The 18,560-nt window shown below is 46.2% G+C and overlaps 1 protein-coding gene across 14 annotated transcripts in view; it reads right to left on the bottom strand.

The window, feature by feature from the left end:
- Positions 1 to 4,606: 4,606 nt before the first annotated feature.
- The window catches only part of LOC148453881 (ELKS/Rab6-interacting/CAST family member 1), a 137,872-nt gene continuing 123,918 nt past the window's right edge, over positions 4,607 to 18,560 (bottom strand). For 8 of the 14 annotated variants that reach the window (XM_088461579.1, XM_088461577.1, XM_088461576.1 and 5 more), the window contains 2 exons: positions 10,251 to 10,439; positions 4,607 to 9,874 (listed from right to left, as the gene is read on the bottom strand). In XM_088461579.1, coding sequence (XP_088317705.1) covers positions 9,737 to 9,874; positions 10,251 to 10,439 — 327 coding nt within the window. In that variant the 3' untranslated portion in view covers positions 4,607 to 9,736. Of the gene's footprint in view, positions 9,875 to 10,250; positions 10,440 to 18,560 lie in introns of those variants that run through there. The other 6 variants (XM_088461585.1, XM_088461582.1, XM_088461586.1 and 3 more) reach the window with 1 other exon arrangement.

Below are 18,560 nucleotides of genomic sequence, written 5' to 3' on the forward strand. Positions count from 1 at the left end.
TCAATGTCCCAATAGTTATGGACCTGACTGTATGTTAGGGCACTCTCCTTATGTTCCATCCTATACAAAACCAGGCGTGAAAAGATTCTGAGAAAAGGCTTCTCGGAACGAGCACCGAGGGTCACAGACCCTCATCCAAACACACAGATGACAGCTGTTTGCCGCTATTCACTAGTGAAGGGTATAGCTGATAATTCCATGTGTCCCACTAATTAGGATAGAAAGAAACAGCTCCTTCTGCACCTGTTTAACTTTTTGTGTCCTTACAATGAAGCTCTAGCTGGTAACACCAATCCTTCATGCACACGGTGCATTTCCTATGGCACCTTTGCACATTTACTGCATGTAGATTCCTTCCCGTAGTCTTCTAAAACCTATAATAATAATAATAATAATAATAATAATAATAAAAAAAAGCATATATACATAAAATATAGATAATATATAGGCAGCGGGCTGGCAAAATGCAGCATAAGTAAAATTGCCTCTGCTGGCAATTGCACCTTTATATTCTAGGCGCACATACAGGACAGGATTGGCAATTGGTGGCCTATAATTTGCGCGGATCCTCCTTCGGAGTTGCCGACGACAATACAGCAGCTTCATGTGCGACTTCTGACATTCTATCGTCTCCAGGAGTCCTGTAGGGTCCATAGGTTTGTGTCCAGTAGCTCAAAATTCACAAACACAACCACCGTAACAGGGACAAGGGGCCTGATTCAGACCCTCTCGTAAGAGGCCGCTCGCTCGTACGCAGCCGATGTTCTGCGACCGCGCACGCATATGTTCCGTTATTCACATGTGCGAGCGAGTACTAGCGAGCAGATTGTCGGTTGCTCGTACGGACTGCGAGCAAGAAGCAACTCCCGATAGTTGATTGACAGGAAGGGCCGTTTGTGGGTGGTAACAGGGGCAGGCCACTGGAAACGGGGGAGTGGAGGTGCGAACGCAGGCGTGCCTGAGAATCTTAATGCCGTTTCAGAGGCGTGTATAATTAACAGCCAGCGTCATAGTACACGTCACGGCTGGTTTTTACACTGAAGTGCTCGCAGTGCTTGTGGTAGGGTATGGTCTGCCGCAAGCGCTGCGATCGCATTCGATGGTACCCGATGTACCGATGGTTGCATACACTTCCTGGAGATGACGTGTGCAAGTGGGCGGCTAAAGAAAGGCTGGGCGTCTGCAGACACAAAGCAATCGCTCGCCAAGACATAGTGGGCGTGCCTATGCCTTGCCGTGTGATCGCCTGCCTTGACGTCACTTAGCCGAATTTGCATACGCTGGGAGCGAGCGTCCGCATCTAGCGACTGCGTCTGAATCAGGCCCAAGATTTCATCCCGGTCGCCTCTTCGCTAATATACCGTCTCAAAAAAAAAAAAAAGTATTTTCGACCAATGTAGAACAGAACACATGGCTTATTTGTACGATATATTGAAACCCATTAGGATTGTAACGAAATGTTAAATCTTTCGCTCACATAAGATTACTAAACATATATAGATATCTGAATAAATGATAAAATGTGAAGTCTTGGTGACAGGTGCACACGAGTGATAAGCGTTTTGTTCCACTTGGCGCAGCGCCCTGTAAATCGCAGCTTTTCAAAGCACCTCAGTTACTCTTTGCCGTTTTCTCCTATTCCCTCCATTCACATCCAGCCTCCGCTCCATCGTCTCTTCTCTCATTAAAATACTCTTATTTGACCGCTTTTTGAAAACAATACTCTTGACCTCCCACTAACCCCACCCCCCACCCCAATTACCAGTCTGTCTCCAGCCCATCACTTTGCAGTTGGTAAAAGACGTCTCTCGGATCTTCCCGTCATGGGCGGCTCTCTCCTGCAGGCCCATCAGCGTTTCAGGTTCTTCCCCGGCTCACTCAAACGAAGCAGCGACACCGAATTAACAAATGACCTTCACTTAGCGAGACCAGGAGACGTTATTTAGTTCTAGTCTGAATCGACCCGTCTGGGGTCTTTGACAGTACGGACCACCCAGCGCTTCTTAATTCGCCAAGGACTAAACTCAGCCTGTGAAACCAGTAAGATTAGGATGACATGAGCTAAAAAAATAAATAAAAAAATAAGACCACAAAATACAATCACGGTGAACAAAGCCGGATTTTTTTCCCCCATTATTAGATTTTAGAAACTGGGTGTGCCCATAGTGACTCTTACAATAGATAGAAAACATTTTCCGCACCTGCGTTGGACCGCGCTCCATCTCGCCATGGTTCTTTCTTTCCCTTTGGGTGCAAACAATTCAGGTTTCTGATACCCAATAACACACTGAGGCAGGGTCTGAGCACATCGATCAATGGCTGACGCGCACCTGCCACCAGGTGCGATAATGAGTGAGTGCTGCACCCTCAGTGATGTCACTAGTTCCTAGTGAATGGATAGGCTGCACCCTCAGTGATGTCACTAGTTCCAAGTAAATGAATAGGCTGCATCCTAGTAACTGGATAGACTGCACCCTCAGTGACGTCACTGGTTCCTAGTGAATGGATAGGCTGCATTCTCAGTGATGTCACTGGTTCCAAGTAAATGAATAGGCTGCATCCTAGTAACTGGATAGACTGCACCCTCAGTGACGTCACTGGTTCCTAGTGGCTGGATAGGCTGCACCCTCAGTGACGTCACTGGTTCCTAGTGGCTGGATAGGCTGCACTCTCAGTGACGTCACTAGTTCCTAGTGGCTGGATAGGCTGCACCCTCAGTGACGTCACTAGTTCCTAGTGGCTGGATAGGCTGAATTCTCAGTGATGTCACTGGTTCCAAGTAAATGAATAGGCTGCATCCTAGTAACTGGATAGACTGCACTCTCAGTGACGTCACTGGTTCCTAGTGACTGAATGGGCTGCACTCTCAGTGATGTCACTGGTTCCAAGTAAATTATTAGGCTGCATCCTAGTAACTGGATAGACTGCACCCTCAGTGACGTCACTGGTTCCAAGTAAATTATTAGGCTGCATCCTAGTAACTGGATAGACTGCACCCTCAGTGACGTCACTGGTTCCTAGTGGCTGGATAGGCTGCACTCTCAGTGACGTCACTAGTTCCTAGTGGCTGGATAGGCTGCACCCTCAGTGACGTCACTAGTTCCTAGTGGCTGGATAGGCTGCATTCTCAGTGATGTCACTGGTTCCAAGTAAATGAATAGGCTGCATCCTAGTAACTGGATAGACTGCACCCTCAGTGACGTCACTGGTTCCTAGTGGCTGGATAGGCTGCACTCTCAGTGACGTCACTAGTTCCTAGTGGCTGGATAGGCTGCACCCTCAGTGACGTCACTAGTTCCTAGTGGCTGGATAGGCTGCATTCTCAGTGATGTCACTGGTTCCAAGTAAATGAATAGGCTGCATCCTAGTAACTGGATAGACTGCACCCTCAGTGACGTCACTGGTTCCTAGTGGCTGGATAGGCTGCATTCTCAGTGATGTCACTGGTTCCGAGTAAATGAATAGGCTGCATCCTAGTAACTGGATAGACTGCACCCTCAGTGACATCACTGGTTCCTAGTGACTGGATAGGCTGCACTCTCAGTGATGTCACTGGCTCCTACTGAATGTATAGGCTGCACTCTCAGTGGTGTAACTAGCTCCTATTGACTAGATAGTCTGCATTCTCAGTGATGTAATTGGTTCCAAGTGATTGGATAGGCTGCACTCTCAGTGATGTCACTGGTTCCTAGTGAATGGATAAGGCTGCACTCTCAGTGATGTCACTGGTTCCGAGTAAATGCATAGGCTGCACTTTGTGAGGTCACTGGCTCTTAGTGACTGGAAAGGCTACACTCTCAGTGGTGTCACTGGTACCTAATGAATGGATAGACTGCAATCTCAGTGATGTCATGTATAAAGCAGCTTAAGAATCAGGGAGTGGATACAAGTGACACGTTCACTAAAGTTTCAAGTATTTATTACTAAAAATCTCACTGATGTCACTGGTTCCTAGTGCATGATAAGATGCATTCTCAGTGATGTCACTGGTTCCTAGTGAATGGACAGGCTTCATTATCAGAAATGTCACTGGTTCCTAGTGACTGGATAGGCTGCACTCTCAGTGATGTCACTGGTTCCTTGTAAATGGATAGGCTGCATTCTCAGTGATGTCACTGATTATTAGTAAATGGATAGGTTGCACTCTCAGTGATGTCACTGGTTCCTAGTAAATGCATAGGCTGCACTCTCAGTGATGTCACTGGTTCCTAGTGAATGGACAGGCTTCATTATCAGAAATGTCACTGGTTCCTAGTGAATGGATAGGCTGCACTCTCAGTGATGTCACTGGTTCCTAGTAAATGGATAGGCTGCACTCTCAGTGATGTCACTGGTTCCTAGTAAATGGATAGGCTGCACTCTCAGTGATGTCACTGGTTCCTAGTAAATGGATAGGCTGCACTCTCAGGGAAGTGATTGGCTGCCTTCAACATAAACCTTCTTTAGTCTGACACAATGGTGCCTTCACTGTGTGGAGATGGCAGATGAGTTATAATACAAATGTATTTGTACAGATAAGGGTTACAGCATGTGCTCATTACATTCATATAAAGCTCTGGCGACATGCTATGCAAGACTCAAAAAATATATCACACGTTTTCAGTCATTTTTATGTATTTATTTTTTTTTTATATTTTTGGCATCCTGTGTCAAGAAATAAACAAATTAACAAAAATTAAAATATTGGTACATGGAGAGAGACAGAAAGGTTTCCGTTAACCTCTTCACCTCCAGAGGTCAGGTTATGCCTGGCACCTAGATTATGCACAACAGCGCCCCCTAGAACTCTGGAAGGGAAAAGATTTCTTTATTACCTTAAAAAAAAAAAGTTTGTACAAGGTTTAAAAAAAGGCACAAAACAGCCCAATGAAACACAGAGGGAGGACGTTGCTAAACCCCTTTGTGGCAATGGTGACCTAGGCGGCTTCTCCAACAGCTGAGGGCTACACTTTAACATATAGAAACACGTAGGACAAACGAGACTAGGAGTCAGTCGGCCAGCAGCAGCTAAAAAAAAAAAAAAATAGTCCCCTTAATTTAATAAGTGGGGTCTCCCTTCCTAGCCCATAGATCACCTGTCAGTTCTCACGGGATACATTAAACTCCCCTTCCCCTATAACATGCCCAGATAATACATTCATTAGCCACTGAACATCGCCCCATTGTGGGTGAAGGTCCGGAACTGGAATGCCACCTTTGAGGCCCATAGTGGTCAGCATCACGAAAAGGTTAAAGCAGCCAATCACGTGCTCAGTGATAAAGCTCAGAGACTATGGATGCCGCACCCGGGTAGGCAGAACTACATTTCCCATGATGCTTGGCCAGCTGTTGCAGACGCAATACTCTGCAGGGTCACATCACACGCTTGTAAAACACATAAAAAGAAAAGGACGGTACATATATTTGTAATACTTAGGTCATCTGTAATAATGTACAAAGATCTGTGATTTCAATGGATGAAACAACAGTGAGGGCAAAGGGCAAACGTTGTCAGCTGGCAGGCTTTGGTGGGCATAAGATGTGGCAAATGTGCATTGTAGAAATGAGACGAGTGAGTGTGAGCACGGGCAAAGGTATGTGCGTAGTGGGGGGTAAGAGCCTGTGAGACTAGGCACCTGGTAATCTATGGTGGCAATGGGCATGGCGTGAAATACTGTGCACAAAGCTATGTACGCTGGGAGGGCACAGCTGAGTATGGACATACACTGGGTATGAGCAGGCTATGCTGGGCACAGGGCTATGTACGCCGGGTATGAGCAGGTTATGCTGGGCACAGGGCTATGTACGCTGGTTATGAGCAGGTTATGCTGGGCACAGGGCTATGTACGCCGGGTATGAGCAGGTTATGCTGGGCACAGGGCTATGTACGCTGGGTATGAGCAGGTTATGCTGGGCACAGGGCTATGTACACTGGGTATAAGCAGGTTATGCTGGGCACAGGGCTATGCACCCCGGGTATGAGCAGGTTATGCTGGGCACAGGGCTATGTACGCTGGGTATGAGCAGGTTATGCTGGGCACAGGGCTATGCACCCCGGGTATGAGCAGGTTATGCTGGGCACAGGGCTATGCACCCCGGGTATGAGCAGGTTATGCTGGGCACAGGGCTATGTACGCTGGGTATGAGCAGGTTATGCTGGGCACAGGGCTATGTACCCCGGGTATGAGCAGGTTATGCTGGGCACACGGCTATGTACGCTGGATATAAATCCCTCTGTGGGGCACCTCTCTGTAGCCAGGTAGCTGATCAGCGCTGTCTTAGTGAATATAAATAAAGGGTAAATGTTCATTCATAAATACTGGTTCAGCTCCAACAAATATCCTCATTCATTATGAGTAGGTCACCCTCAGGATGTGGGACAGGACAGAGGTAAGGGCCACACATACACATAGAGAACCAGCATACAGGCCTCTGTAGACTTTGGGGTGTGTGTTCTGTGGGATCCTCTGCACCTAGTAATTCCCTGTCACTCACATCAGCGTGTTTTCTCATTGTGTGGTTTGGAAGACCCACAGACCTAACCATTATAAAGAGAAATAATAAAACAATAAAATATAAATATAATGGGTGGAGAACCAAAGAGCCCTTCTGATCGTCAAAACAATGAATCTGTAGCACAAACGTACCCAGAGCCGCCAAATTCTTCCAGCTCTGGGGAGGCATCAGATCACTGTATGGCGGGCCCTCCAGCTGCTGTGGAACTACACATACTAGCATTCCCTCAGGGCATTCTGGGATGTGTAGTTCCACAGTAGCTGGAGGGCCGCATGTTTAAACACCCCTGCTGCATGCAAACCTTTTACAACTCTGCAACAGCTGCTGGAAACCGGGAGACGTCATAATACTCTGCGGAACTTTACACAGGAGCAGTGAGCGCCATTAATATTGCTGCTTTAATATTGTACAAATTCAGGCAGTAAAATGGACATAAAAAGATTCAATATGGCAAATAATCCATACGTAAAACACACGCGCACATATGTCACATCTATACACGCGTGCGTCCAAACACAGTACACACACCTGTGGGTTTTGTCGGCTGCGGGGGCCCCAAGTTGCGCCCATACCCTGGACAAATGAGGATTAACCAGAGCAAACGACAGACATTAGACACAAGTGGGTGATTAAACGATTTGTTAAGGGCCCCGGGCGTAGAATCACGAGGGAAAAAAAAAAAAAAAAGTTAAAAGACCTGAAAATTCAGGTATTACACATTACTCCTCAAAAAACGTACGCCAGAAACGGAGTTTTATGATCTTTTTCTTGTTTGACACAAAAGTTTTCAAAAAAACATCCCCCCCTCCCCCCATATTATAACTTTAAAAAGGTGTAGCAGCGGCAGCCATTTTGCTCAGTAAGATTTGCCGTAGTGTAGGTGTATGTTTGTCTGTGTGTGTGTGTGTGTATATATATATATATATATATATATATATACACACACACACATACATACACACATATACATACAGACACACACATATACTTCTATTAAATGTAGTGTCAGTAGGCTGTATGCCCCAAATATACTAAAAAACCAAATAGGATGCTTCTCACCGTTAATAAAAGGAGATAATTTTGCAGCCTCCGTACAGGCAGCGGATGATAAACGCATACTGCGAGAGTTATCCTATGAACTTTGCGCCCCTTTTGCCTCGCGCTGTGCTCACTGATCCCTCTGCCGCGGCCTGTACGCCCGTTGCAGCACCTTGGATTGAAATGTACTTGACGAGTCCACACCTTGCATATATACGCCCTCCCTCAGGCAGCATCTGTCCAGTCTACGCTCAAGACAACGATACGATCGTACTTATACACTGGTTGAAAGCTTCTGGCGTCGCGATCCTGGCTAGCGAGCCCTTCGGGTTTGGAAAGCAGGACCCAGTCTCGAGTCCCCTCTGTAGATTGAAAGTGAACCCTTCACCTACCCACAATGGAGGCATCGTGTCTTGTGCCTCGGGGTCTTTTTTCCGAACGCCTACTAGAACGATAGCTTAATAAATATTGGTTTAGCCACAGAATAGCCCCCTCCGACATGAGCAGATGACAGGTGCACTTTCAGGACTTTATAACTGAAGACCCCCCCCCCCCCTTTTCAGGGAGTAACATTCCTGGGTCTGCAAAGCTGTACAGCCTAAACACATCTGGGTGGAACGGACAGCTGCTAATTTATAGTGCGTTTATCCTTACAGACTTACTCCGCTCTGTAACTGGGATCTGCTCACGGAGCAGGTTCTGAATTATCCGCAGACTGGCAGAAACCTTTGACCTCGGCAGGCGATAACTTACTGGAAAAGCCTAAACACATCCCGTCACATTCCACCGTGTCTCCAGTATGACGCTGCAACACTGAAGGACGTTGTCTCCCACCGATGGCTCATCGTCTTCTGATCCCCCCCCCCCGTTTAAACCTCCTGGTCAGATCTGAATTGCATGGGTTCTGAATGATAAATTGAATTCCTGAGGTTATCAGAGGTAGAGGGTCTTATGCTGGCCACCAGGAGGGGCGAGCTTTAGCACGGATCAGACACGGACATCGCTGGCATGGCCTCTAGCTGGGGCATCCGAGAGATTTTATCTACAAATTCTGCACACTGAGCACCAAACAAGGTTTCCCTGTAACTGGGATTTACGATCCATCTCAGTGGAAGTTATGTAACTTACGGTTAGAGTTAAGTATACTATTCTCCTAACGCTCGTGACTCCATTACCAACTATTGGCTGGGGATATTGCTTATTCATTTTTACTCTTTTCAGAGAAGTCTAGAAAGGGCAGTTCAAAAATAAAAGAAAGAGCCAAAATTGATGTTAAATGTTCTGCTTGTTACTTTCACAAATATATAAGCAAAAAGCAGGAAAATATACTCCATCGATACTATAATTCCTGCAGGGAAACATCAGCAGTACGTGGAACCTAAACCTTGGGGGGTTGCCCTGTTCTGGAGGACAGATTGAAACACAACATCAGATATCAATTTCAGTCAAAGTGTAGGAATTGTTTTACGTATATATTTGTGAATGTTTCAAGGTGCCTTTTTCGTATTAGATCAACCTGGTATATTAGGCTTAGTGGCCCAAAAAACAATAACTTCTCCTGTTCATCTCTGAGACTAGAGTTACAGCCCTAGCCTGAATAAGCTGTTCTCTCACAATACAGATGCTGTGATCTGCAAGCACCAAATGCATCTATGGGAAAACCAAAAAGGCAGATAACGATTATCTATTGGAAATGGAGTTCGGTGCAATATTTAGACCATGTAGTGTTGGCCAGAATACTTGTCAGGTTGTAGGACATAAATATAATCTCTGTAGATTACTGGGAACCTCTGTAACAGTCTCCTTAGACAGTTTATAGCCTTGAAGTTTGGTGCAACGGAACCCTACATGATATGCCGTCAAACGCTGTCACAAGGGGCCCGGCAAACTCTCATTTCTGTAGAAAGTCTGACGAGTTAATGAACGGAAGAGTGGACCCACTGTAACTAATGACCTGGAGAGGTCAACTCCACCCCAATGGATGGTCCTGAAGGGTCACATTACCAACTCCAGAACAACACGAGAAGTCAGCCCTTGCGGTAACGGTCAAAACAGTCCAGTGTGCCGACAGGCAGTGCAAGGCTGGATGTGCGGGTCCCTACCCGAGCCTGGAGCCGGCGGGCGGAGGGAAAAATTGTCGACTAACACCGTGTCCGTGTGGTAGAGTTAAAAGTGATGTCCTTGTCCCCTGGAGTGGGTGAGGTCAGGAGGACTCTTCCAAGGCATTGACCACTTGTTCCAGGATGTCAGGGCAGTGATCCGCGATCTGCTGCAAGATGGAGTTGGCGAATTCCTGCAGATCTGCACTCTCACGCTCACATTTTTCTAGCTCCTCGCTCAACTGGAAGGCAGAAATGGAGACGTTAGTAAACAGGAACAGGGAACCGGAACAGTCTACTGCTTTGAGGGCGGAATAAACGTGAAGAGTAAATGTGAATGCATGGAATGAGACTGCATTTTCCGCGTTACCCCATGTGACGCGCTCATCAACTTCATTTGCCGCTGGCGTTTGCCGTGGCGCCAGAAGTCAGCCAACCAACAACAGTGATGAGATTTGGCAATTACTAGGACTTGTCAGAAGAGATAAAAATACCCAGGATATTATTTATCAGTGACATCAATGTGCATTATATACTGAATATAGTGACAAATGAAGACACAGCCACAAGTGTGCTTCCCGGGCTCAGGTGTAGGCATGTGACTTTAAGGTGACTCACTTGTTCGGCCGTCATCTTCTGCAGCCTCTGCTCCCAAACTGCCCGGTTGTCGTCCAAGTAGTAGGAGCCTGGGGGGTGAAGCGAGTGGAGTATCTGGGGGTCTCTGTCCTGGCACAGAGCAGTCAGGTGCCCGATGTACAGTTTGAGTTTGCTGCGATTCTGGTCGAGGTCTAGGAGGGGTTGGATCATCTAAGAGGGGAGAGAGAAGAGAGGTTGGTGAAACGATGACCTGTCGCAACTAGACCAATATTGGGGAGACACAGCACACGGAAGCCCCCACCAGAAGCACCGACAACACTCGCAGACAAGAGCGGACAATGGGAGTAGGGGGGTCACTTATCGCTCTCTTAATAACAGTAACATCAAAATGAAAAATTTCTGGGGTACAAAAAAAAATAAATACAAAAAGGAACAAAACAATTCTAAAGGTTTGATGGACACAGTATGATTCTGAAACGTATTCCCACAGGATGGGGCATGCAGCTGAAAGCATCGCCAAAGGTATGTAGATAATGGGTTGCGTCTCCATTAGTGAGACCACCATAAGTACTAAAAATAAAAGAGCCCCCTGCCGCAGCGGTTTTGTGGGCTTAACTAATGTTCTCCAGTACGCATCTTATCAATTCCAAGTATCTGGGTTACACTGCATGTGGCCAGTATAAATATAAACGCAGCACGCTGCCATTAGCTGGGACAGACGAATAAACCCAGCGTCACGCTGTATCAGGTGTAAAGTGGCGCAGGCCGGGAGATACAGTATCTCCCTGTCACGTCTGCAGACGAGAGTGCAGGCGGCTGGCTGGGTGACACGGATCACTGTCCCCCTCGCGGCACACATGGGCTGGAGTGGCTGTCAGCGCCTGGATAAGTCGGAATTATAATCTCTGACATAAGCCAGTTTCTCCCTGGGGTTGCACTGTGCGGTTGGGAAAACAGATAAAGGAGAGGAACGGAAGGGGGTCCTGTGACAGGAGATAACTCAGCCCCACTTGACGAGAAATACCAAGACTCTGAGGAGAGCGTTCGGCCACCCAGCACTATACAAACAGCACGGAAGATTCACGCATTTTCCTTATTAGATCAGTGCAGACAGCCGAGCCAAGATAGCAAACAAAATGGCGGCCTCCACTTGTGGTAGATGACATTTATTCAGCTAAAGTCTCCCAGTTAGTCAAATTTAAAGTTAAAAGATGTGTGTTTAGAACAGATGTAAGCCGTCTCTGTGGTGGAACTACAAGTCCCAGCCTGCCATCCTTACTAGTAGCACTGGACCCGTAGTCTTATTGTATGAATGGAGAAACTTTTAGCCTTCTTCAGTCTTTATAAATGAAGATTCTCAGAGGGAATGCCAGCCATTACCTCAATGCTTATTTGTGTCGGTAGTTGCACTTTTTTTTTCCTTTTGCCAGTGGCACTGTATGTAAATGAGCTGGAGAAGCCATATTAAATTAGCATACTCCTGGTGTACAATACAGATTGCCCCAGACCCAATACCTTTGGGGTGATTCATATATTTTCAAAAGATCTTTTTGCCTTCTGTTCTTAACCACTTATTGAAAGCTTTAGAGCAGTGGTCTTCAAACTTGGCCCTCCAGATGCTGTGGAACTACACATCCCAGCATGCACTGCACATAGTTTTAGCATGCTGTTATATCAAAAAGGTGGCAGTGCATGCTGGGATGTGTAGTTCCACAGCAGCTGGAGGGCCAAGTTTGAAGACCCCTGCTTTAGAGGATTTGAAGTGTACCTGAGGCCTACAAGTGACGGAGGCAGCCATATTGTGGACGGAGCTCGCAGTCTCCTCAGAAAGCTGTAACATCGCCGAGGCATGATCAGCCACAGCGAATGGATGGGTCTCATTCTCATACACGGGCGAGTTATCCATCTGCAGGATTGCCACAGAGCTCAGGGCTCCGGAATCCTCACACACAGCTCACGGCTCCGGAATCCACACACACAGCAGCTGGAGGTGTCACTGCAGAGGCCACAAAACAGGGAGGAGGATTTACAGGGCACACGATTCGTTACACATGACGTAGGGGGAGTAATAAATGAAGTTTGTACATGTCTGAGGCACGGATGAGGAGCCCCGCACTGCCATTATTCATCAGTCTGTTCCCGGCACCTGTTGCTCCCAGGAATGAGTCGCGGCCCATTAATAAAAGCAGAGCGTCCGCTCAGGCCAGCGTGGTCAGAGGTGTAATCCTGTCACGGGCCATATATACAGTCGTGTGTCAGCCTATGGGTAATATCGTTACGTAATAGGTTTGATGCTGATCTGTGTGGGGTGATCAAAGCCCTTGTGACCAGCCCGACCGCAGGGAGATAATGTCCTCCCAGCCCTCAAAAAATAAAGATTATGAGGACTTCAATTTGAGGCGAAAAGTCCGGTTCCACGATACTTTTTCGCCGATGACGTCATTTTCGCCTGTTTTGCTTTTACCCCGTATTCAAATTTGAAAGACTTTCCGCCTCAATGCAATGTAATAGGCGGTAAAGTTTCGCCTATGAATAGCAGGCGGTAAAATGTGCAGAATTGGGGTTTTGAGGTGCAACGTTGCGGGAACCCCCCTGCAGCCTTCAGACAGTCCCCCAAAGGTAAACGGTGTCAAAAATCTAAAAAAAAAAAAAAAACCACTTAAGGACACCCCAAAAAAATCACTTTCATTTTGGGGGCGAAAATAAAAATGTTGGGGGGACAAAGTTAAAAACTAGCGAACTTGACTCTGGGGGGGTCCCCAAGTATGCCCCAGGTGTTTTTTTCATTGCAGGTGCTTGCGGCAGGTGGATTTTTCACGATTTTTTTCAACTTCACTTTAGCAACTTTTAAATATGCTGACCCCCATTTTCAAGTACCCCAAATTTGCTGGGATAACTTATTTTCTGCAAAAAAATTTCCTGAATACTATTCTATTATTTCTTATAGAAAAACGCTATTTAGCAGCTATTGAGGCCGTTTAAAATCCCCAAATACCTTCAGCAAGCCAAATCGGGGGGTACCATAGCTAACCCCCATGTCAGAGCATCTTTTGGGGGGTGTCAGGCTGATTTCCCCAAATCTGACAGTACTTTCCACCTGTTCAAGTTTCGCCGGGTCCCGTTTTCGTGGACTTTCAAATTGAATACGGGGTAAAGCGTGCATGCGCGCTACTTTTCCGCCTACAAAACAGGCGAAGTAGGCGAAAAGTCCGGGCCGCGAAAAAGTATCGTGTCTCGGCTCAAATTGAATACGGCTCATAAAACGCAACACGTTGAATAATAATAATATACAAATGCGCTTATTGGAATATTCGCTTCAGACAACGTTATGCGCCGTGGCCATTTCCCCGGTCCTGGAGCAAAATGTCAGCTCAGGGAAGAGAACTATTCTCGCCATATATATCGCTGTTGTGCTACACAACAAAGTCTGACCGCCGCACCTTCAAAATAAGATAGAAATAAAAAGACGCTCCGAGAGGCCAAGTTTAAAGGTAACTATAATAACAATATCATGAGATGCGCATTGTGGCATTCTGACGTCTGTCGCTAAATTCTGGAAAACGAGCGTAGTAAAAGCAGAAGGGCCAATTATCACGGTTACAACGCAGGGCTGGGGCTACAACTCTCTCCGCAATGTTACAGAATTCTTAGTTGGGGCAAAGCTTCATCCGTGGGGGTAACAAGGGCACAAACCATGGCAACCTGCTAAACCAATAGTCCGATTCGTACCAATGGGGCTGGCACCGGCCGGCGGCTCAGGATCTGGAGCAGAGAGGGGGGTGAGCACAGGGCATTTAGTAGCCTCGCTACGTCACCAGTATTAATAAGCACCGGCCAAGAGAAATAAATATATGATCATCCAGAAGACTATCTGGCTAATAGTATTTCTACAGTTCTCATTGCAGCCACCATTTTCCGTGCACAGAGCATAAACCCAATCTTATATCTAATCACTGGTTAGATACTCTCTGTAGTAAGTGTAAATCTTCTTGAGCCAATTCACGGTATGAAAGCTGGACTTGTATTTTACCGAAGATTAATGAAACCAATTAAAATGGAGTCAACGATTAAATATTGCACCAGGAATTTCCTGCAAGCCACGTCCTGGGGTAATGACAATTTGTGATGGAGCTTATAGGGTTAAGTAAAGTGACTTAATATACCTAGAAAGAGATAAAAACAAATCTCTGTGAATGGTGGTGGTGTAGGCAGGGGGGGGTGATATCTTATAGGATGATCCCCCCCCCCCCCCTCTTCACCCACTCAACACACACAATCTCCTACCATTTACTAGTACAAAGCCTCAGTGTAAGATCACCAGCAGCTAATCCTCTTATTCAGCGGCAGAATCTGGGGACAATACGCAGATAACAGATGAAATGGAGCGCGGCAAAGTATGTTAGGAACGCCGGCGCTGCTCTTCATGGATGGGTTTAGGCATCTGTGCGACCGACTCCACTGAGAAATCTGCGACCGGGAGAGAAACACACAGAACATGGACAACTTCCTTTTCTTTCTGTAGCGTTAAAGAATAAAATAGACATGTATCCAACCTTCCAGAGGGATAACGTGGCGATGTATTCCAACCTTCCAGAGAGATAACGTGGAGATGTATCCAACCTTCCAGAGAGATAACGTGGAGATGTATCCAACCTTCCAGAGGGATAATGTGGAGATGTATTCCAACCTTCCAGAGAGATAACGTGAGATGTATCCAACCTTCCAGAGAAATAACGTGGAGATGTATCCAACCTTCCAGAGGGATAACGTGGAGATTTATCCAACCTTCCAGATAGATAAAGCAAAGCTATATCCAACCTTCCAGAGAGATAACATGGAGATGTATCCAACCTTCCAGAGAGATACCATGGAGATGTATCCAACCTTCCAGAGAGATAACGTGGAGATGTATCCAACCTTCCAGAGGGATAACGTGGAGATGTATTCCAACCTTCCAGAGGGATAACGTGGAGATGTATCCAACCTTCCAGAGAGATAACGTGGAGATGTATCCAACCTTCCAGAGAGATAACGTGGAGATGTATCCAACCTTCCAGAGGGATAACGTGGAGATGTATTCCAACCTTCCAGAGAGATAACGTGGAGATGTATCCAACCTTCCAGAGAGATAACGTGGAGATGTAGCCAACCTTCCAGAGAGATAACGTGGAGATGTATCCAACCTTCCAGAGAGATAATGTGGAGATGTATCCAACCTTACAGAGAGATAACGTGGAGATGTATCCAACATTCCAGAGAGATATCATGGAGATGTATCCAACCTCCAATACTCCCAGCACAATTGTGGTGCTGGGAGTATTTACAGCTTTCTAATAACATCACCAGTTTATCATATTGACCAATTCATTGGTAGGAGCACACACAAACACCTTAATCCAGCCCTGGCTACAAAACACAGCAGCCTACGACCAGACACCACACACACCAGCGGCCCTCCACCTGAAACTACCAGCCTCCCCAGCCAGACAACAGCGCACTGGAACTTGTAGTTTCACAATGGCTGGTTGCTGCCAGTGGTCTATGCCATTGTATAAAATGAGGAGTAAATAGGTTTAAGGATTATATTACAATCTCCAGGCAGGTTTAGCAATGAGAAGGTTAATGGTGCCTGAGTGGGCGGCAGGTTCCATCAGCGGATTGGGGAGGGGGGGGGGGGTCAGTTTGGGAAGGGCAAAGGGAAATAACCATCCAAAACTCAGATGCTCCTACAAGCATCTGTGATCCGGCCAAGGGACACAGGGAAGAATCTCTCAGATGTCCGGCCAGCCGGCTCAGAGCCCCACAGCGAGATAGGACAGTGTGGGGAGATCTGAAGACTCTGCCTCAGAGGGGATCGGGGACAGCCCTGTTGTAAACAATATTTATCACATTTTACATGAATGCCCTACTCCCCCTGAGGCCAAATTACCCAGAGGTTTCTTTTATTATTTTCACTTTGTAAACACAAAAGGGACGAATGTATATACAATATTCCTGTCATACTTTTCTACAAAGGTACTGGGTAAGGCTGCTGCAGAGAGCACAATTTACTACAGGTACATTGTTTGTTCTCTCTTCCCCATAACTCCCTAAATCATGAGCACCCGATGTTAATATTAATATAAATACCTGTAAATAATATCTATATGGGTACAGTTCTGCAGGGAATTCTAACGTCTCTACAAAAAGCTCTCGCCCCTTGGGATGAACAATAAATGTCTTACAGCTGTATAGCGCTGTAAAATATGGCAACACAGCTTGGAGCAAGTATTAACACTACACCTTAGACGTCAAGGTCTTATGACCAATGGTGTTATACAGTGATGTCATCAATGATGTCACCAACATTGTTCACAGCTGTAAATATAGGGCCTGATTCCGTCGTATGCAATGGCGATATTTATACAGTTGAGAGATTATCGGAAATCTGCGCATGCATCTAAATGGCGCTGCGCATGAGTCAAGGTACATTACCGCAGTCGTAAGCAGCGACTTTTTTTACTCGCAGTGATGGATTTACATTTTAGGGAGCTGTAGCCAATTTGATATGCCTTATAAAGTGTCATTATATACCCTTAATGAGTGTATACAGTATACTGTATTCCGAGGGACATTAAATAAATAGCAGCGAATACACTGCGATAGTGACATTGCTAGAAAAGGGCAAAAGCGAGCAATTTACGAAAGAAAACGCGATGGGTCGGCGTACTTGGGGTTTAGTAACGTTTGTCTGACACCGCTGAACGAAGCCTGGTGATATTTGTTGTTTCTGTCTCTACACAGACTAAACTTTCCATCCGGTGACGGAGGAACAGAGGTCATTAGGCCTCATTCTCGCTCTGGCCTATTCCTGCCGCTCCGCTAGTGACCGCCTGGCGCTCTCAGGGTTACCAGCAGACTCCGTCGCGTGGAGACAAAATATTTGGATGTCTGAGTGCAGCCTCTCATTAGCAGGAATGTGCTGGTGGGGGAAGGGGAGCCATGGTAGGCAGAATTAACTGGGTCCTTAATTAGATGATAAGCACAATGGCTGACACTTAACATCACACCTGCTGGGGACTCTTGTATCTCCGATAAGGGAGGGAGAGAGCTGGGCCACTGGCACCGATGATCATATATACTGGCCATATGGAGGCTGAACTCCTATTCACTGATGTGCAGCCAATCAAATTCCTCGCCGAGGCGTACGTTCTGCCTCATAAGGACGTGTCAATAGCTGCCACTGGCGTGATCAGCTTGCATCAGTGTAAATTTCATACCACAAAATGGCCGACTACGGTGTGAGGTAATGCTTTGCCATGCCAGAGGCACTCTATGCAAATGAGGGGCAATACAAAGTTTCAGGCGCTTTCTACTAGATACAGGTGCAGCTTTAGGAAATTGAATTAACAGGTCCGTACATTCAAAGCCACCTACAGATTCCCAGGTTTAGCATGCCATTAAATCCTCAGGGCGCGGTCTGGAGAAATCCGTGGGGATGTACATGCTGACAACGGGCAGAGCTACCGATTCCCGGTGGATGAGAAAGGGTTACTGGGAGCGCTGCTTACAGGCGATCCGGTGACAATGCCTGAATACACTGAAGTTATGCTGCTGGAGAGAGGGCTGGGGGCAGGTTCCCAGAGACCCTCACGCTGTTCACAGGTGCCGAGTCCTCTCCATTCCTCTAATTACATGCTCTGTGAATTCTTCCAACATCAACAAAAATAGAGTGGGGGGGGGGGGGGGGGGGGAGATATAAACCCACCCAGAAAAGCAAGATTAAGTCCTGATTAACCCCTTCACCTTTTGTTTTCGGCTCTCACAGCCCCGCGGGTGATGGGTTATCGGAACAAAGCGTTACTTTCAGGTTGTCATTGCTGCGAGAGGCGCTGCGCGGCAGCTTGTTTGAGATGTCGGAAAAAAATCACTTGAACATTGAACTTCATCAAAGAGCGCGACAGGCGATTACAGACAAACTAACCACCGTTAAGACGCTGAAATCCCGTTACATACAGTATATAGGAAGCCCACACATGCGTGTAACTAAAGGGTAAATGCATCCTATGTATATATGGGAATTATTTTTGTTTTACCTTTTTCCATTTTTTTTGGCACATATCTATATACATACACACATATATAATCACAAATATATACACATACGCACAAATATATATATATATACATACACACATATATAATCATACACACAAATATATACACATACGCACAAATAATATATATATATATATATATATATACACACACACACACACAAACATATATATATATATACACACACACGCACACACAAACATATATACACATAAACACAAATATATACACACA

Source organism: Taudactylus pleione, unplaced genomic scaffold (genome assembly GCF_031769625.1).
Source record: "Taudactylus pleione unplaced genomic scaffold, aTauple2 ptg001073l, whole genome shotgun sequence".
Lineage (NCBI taxonomy): Eukaryota > Metazoa > Chordata > Amphibia > Anura > Myobatrachidae > Taudactylus > Taudactylus pleione.